This window comes from Erigeron canadensis, chromosome 9 (genome assembly GCF_010389155.1).
Source record: "Erigeron canadensis isolate Cc75 chromosome 9, C_canadensis_v1, whole genome shotgun sequence".
Taxonomy (NCBI): Eukaryota; Viridiplantae; Streptophyta; class Magnoliopsida; order Asterales; family Asteraceae; genus Erigeron; species Erigeron canadensis.
The window spans coordinates 5,997,246-6,001,883 of record NC_057769.1 but is presented as its reverse complement, the minus strand read 5'-3'; the positions used below and the strand labels follow the sequence as shown (position 1 = coordinate 6,001,883).

General features: G+C 34.9%; 1 protein-coding gene across 1 annotated transcript; it reads left to right on the top strand.

The window, feature by feature from the left end:
* The first annotated feature begins 2,806 nt into the window (after positions 1–2,806).
* Positions 2,807–4,638, top strand: LOC122582714 (probable indole-3-pyruvate monooxygenase YUCCA5). The gene is made up of 3 exons (XM_043755137.1): positions 2,807–3,594; positions 3,702–4,073; positions 4,177–4,638. The coding sequence occupies exons 1-3, from the start codon at positions 2,932–2,934 to the stop codon at positions 4,399–4,401; spliced, it is 1,260 nt and encodes a 419-aa protein (XP_043611072.1). The 5' UTR covers positions 2,807–2,931; the 3' UTR covers positions 4,402–4,638.

Sequence of the window (4,638 nt, the reverse complement as noted above, 5' to 3'; positions counted from 1 at the left end):
CCGGCCCGGTACCGATTCCCTCCCCTACCCACTCCGTCCAGCCTAACAATTGTTGTTTATTGCCTCCATATACCATACGTACGTAAGTATTAACCAATTACATATTTAATAGTAGGGAAATAATCGATCTTCCTATTATGATAGCCTAAAAATTCTCCTAACTTTTGGACGATGACACATGAAAAATATCATGGTAAAATTAAAAAAGAAAATTAGTGGTATTCACATATTACCATCTTTTAAAACTATTAAGATGATTTATTTTAGGCTAATGTTTTAGTTGGATAAATCATTTTCCTATTTAATATATTCTCATTTTCTTTCTTTTTTTAAAAGTAACAATACATTTTTAATAACTTTTTTTCATCACCAGTACTGATATCATGTGTGATGCAATTAGATCTCATAAAGTGTTATATGCAGTCAATATGAGGGTAGGCCATTTTAGAGGCTTTTGACTATAAGAGTAGAGACCAATTTTCAATTTTTGATAATAAGATAGTTTTATGTATTTAATGTAATTTAAAAGAGTAATATATTCGTCATTCAAGAAAAAACAAAGTGCTAGCTACATGAATGATCTTAATCTTATTTTAAACAATTCTATATAGGTAGGTTAGCCAGAAGTATCTTCTAAATCCATTATATGGGTCTTGGATATGAGTTTTTTTCCCAAGGTCTCGGATTCAAGTCTTGGGTATCTCATCTCAAGGTATAATTTATGAGGAGGGGTCGGAGGTCCAACAAACCGCTAGTTAAAATTGCCTACATCACTTTTGATATGCTTTTGTAATGCACGTTATATAAAGTATAGTTATGTTAATTTCCTGGGGCAACGCCCGGGTAAGAAACTATATTATTATTACCATAACTTTAAAACGGATGTTGGTAAGCAAATATAATTGTTAAAGTATGTTATCAAGATGTAGAAATTTTTGGGAAACTAGTGTATTTATCAACCAAACTTGTAAAGTTCATCGTTCAACAAAGAAACTTGTAAAGTACTAGTAACATAACTAGCAAACATTGAAGAGCCTTGGGTTTCGAAACATGGTTTATTGGTTCGATCATACCGTGGCATGTGTGTACTTAACGCTGTCAACGAGAGGAGACAGTTGACGAACTATACGTACTAATTAAATCGACTCTCAATTATTTGAAGTCGAATCGGTCTGAGTCAGGCCGAGCTCGAGCTACCCTAAATAACAATACTCGAACTATACTAAATTGACTCTCAATTATATGAAGTCAAACCGGTTTTACAATACCGAAAAATATCGAAATTTCGGAAAATACCGTCGGTAATGAATAGTGAAAATATCAGACAAAATATCGGGCTAGTTGTACCGAAGGAGTGGTGCACTTAAAGAGTAAAAAGCTTCATCGTAGCGCAAAAGAGAAACTCGCAGAGAGAGAATCATCCCGCGGGAGTTTCCACTTTTCTGTTCAGTTAATATATATTACCCTCCGATACCGGTAATACCGGTCGATATCTACCGGTATTTAAAACATTGATCCAAACCCTTCCTTAAACTCAACGGATTTGGATAGATTTGTCGAGAAAATGCTTAAGTGATCTTATAAACCGGTCCAAAAATCATTATTGTGGTAGCACCAATCAACACAAGTACTCGAACTTGCGGAAATCGGGTCTTCCACATAGTATGCATTCAATGGTCAATATAAGGGACTGAGGGAGCTATACCATTTTGCTCTATTAGCATCTTATACTTGCCTGTAACATATATAATCTTAACATCTTATACTTGTCTATGTTGAAACATAATATTCGTCGAAATCTTTTCTTCATCTACTTTTTGTCCAATAATAAGGGTGAGATATTAAGTGTATATCATGAGTTGGAAGTGGGGCTTGCAAATTACAATAGGCACAACTAGTGTTAACTAAAATTGTAAGTGGCCATGAGCCAATAGGATATGAAGTGTCCAAGGTGGCACATAGTGCATCTAGTCAGCTTTAGGGTGTTTAATATATTAAATAGTAAAAGTATATCTTATCGAGATCATATATAGTAGTTAAGAGTGATTTTTAATCTATCTTTTCTTTTATTCTATTTTGTAAAACATGATAATCTTGATTCGAAAACTTCACTGACATGTTAACTAGAATCAAAATTTTCAGTTCCATATAAACCTCCCCGGCAGTTTTTTAACTCTACGAGACTTGGTTAGTTATATCGATTCGATCATGCATGTGGATATGTGGGGTTAATTTTATTTTATATATCTTTTGGTTCAAGTATTTTTGATTCCATGTCGACTTTGACCATGGTAGCGTATGAGTATAATACGAACGCTCATTTGGATTCATGTTTTAGACATGATTTATTAACTTATGAATGATATATATCACAAATTAAGACAATTGATGTAACTTTTCAAATGACTTATTTCAACTTAATTTCTTTAACAAAGTGGAATTTGAAAACAACAATATATGTTCAAAAGATTATAATAGTAGTAAGAAAAGGATTTTATTATCTACATCAATAATAATTGAATTATTGTTATGGTGTATAAAATACGTAAATCATATATTGCATATATTATTCTCATACAATAATAAGAATTAGTTTATACATAATCATTATTTGAAAAATTGTTTAGCTTATGGTTTAAAATGACCTTTCAAAATATATGCATTAATTGTCTCCACCACCTTTCTCACATGCTACCCCACCTCACATCCCCCCAACCCCACCATCTATCTTAACTCACCCCCCACACTATATAAATAGCTCTACATCCATCATCTCATTTCATTCAAAAACACATCTCAAAAACAATTACCTGCCTTTTATATACAAGTAAAGCCTACAAAACCAAAAAGTCTCCGTCAAACTTGTAGCAATTAATTTACAAGCAACTTCAGCATATTCATTTGCTTACACATCTTAAAAGCTTTCCAAAGATGTTTAGATTCTCCGAGAAAAATGACTTTTATGGGCCTCGATGTGTGTGGGTCAACGGGCCAGTTATAGTAGGAGCTGGCCCCTCAGGGCTAGCTATCTCGGCTTGCCTTAAGGACCAAGGGATTCCATTTGTAGTCATCGAAAGATCTGACTGCATTGCCTCCCTTTGGCAAAAACGTACTTATGACCGCCTTAAACTCCACCTCCCAAAAAAGTTCTGTCAGCTACCAAAAGTACCATTCCCCGCGGAATACCCTGAATACCCAACCAAAAAACAATTTATCGCTTATCTCGAGGACTATGCAAAAAAATTCGAGATAAAGCCACAGTTCAACGAGTGTGTCCAGTCAGCGAAATATGATGAAGCATGTAAGCTTTGGCGTGTCAAAACCACATCAACGGTCGGATCTATTCGGTCTGAGACCGAATATATCTGCCAGATGCTTGTGGTCGCCACAGGGGAAAATGCCGAAGGAGTAATGCCTGAAATCCAAGGCCTGAAAGAATTCTCCGGGGAAGTAATCCATGCAAAAGATTACAAATCCGGTGCCAAATACCAAGGAAAGAACGTTTTGGTCGTCGGTTGTGGAAATTCTGGCATGGAAGTCTCTCTTGATCTCTCTAACCACAATGCAAAGCCATCGATGGTTGTTCGTAGCTCGGTAAGTACTCTAAAGCCAACAAATAATAGTGTCGCTTTTTCAAAAAAATAAAAGTAAAAATCAATAGACAATTTAGTTACTAATCTATCATTTTCCACTTTTATTAGGTTCATGTTTTGCCAAGAGAAATGTTTGGAAAATCGACATTCGATTTGGCAATGATGTTGATGGCATGGCTACCTCTATGGATAGTGGACAAGCTTATGTTGATCTTCTCATGGTTCATAATAGGAGACATTCAACGTTACGGGATAAAAAGACCATCTTTAGGTCCTCTAACACTAAAAAATGTGCATGGAAAGACCCCGGTTCTTGACATTGGAGCACTTGAAAAAATCCGGTCTGGTGACATAACTGTTGTGCCCGGGATCAAAAGATTCACTGGTAAAACAGTCGAATTAGTCAACGACGATTCTCTCAATATCGATGCAGTCATTTTGGCCACCGGATATTTCAGCAATGTCCCATTTTGGCTTCATGTAAGCATCACAATTCAAACTTTTCACTAATGATTTAATTATGCTTCATAAATGATCATTCTTTGACTTTGACTAATTAAATTGTGACATTTTCTATTAACAGGAGAAAGAATTTTTCGCCGAAAATGGATTCCCAAAAACACCATTTCCTAATGGATGGAAAGGAAAAGGAGGATTATATGCAGCTGGATTCACAAGGAGAGGGTTGGCTGGTGCTTCTGCTGATGCAGTAAAAATATCAAAAGACATTGGAAAAGAATGGAAAAAAGAATTAAATCAGAAAAAACAAAAGGTTCCAACTCACAGAAGATGCATCTCAACTTTCTAATTTTAGAAATTGTAACTTAATTTGTCTCTTTTACTATTATTTATTTTTTTCTACATATTATATATACATGAATATACCATATCTGATGTAACCAAAAAAAAAAAAAAAAAAACCATATATATAGCACACAGAAGGCCAGCCCTCTCCAGAGAGCCCTAACACAAGTTTTTAAGAATGTTTGGGTATTTTGCATAGCGAGGATGACGAGGCTCCCTCTATTCTTTTTTTTTTTTTTTT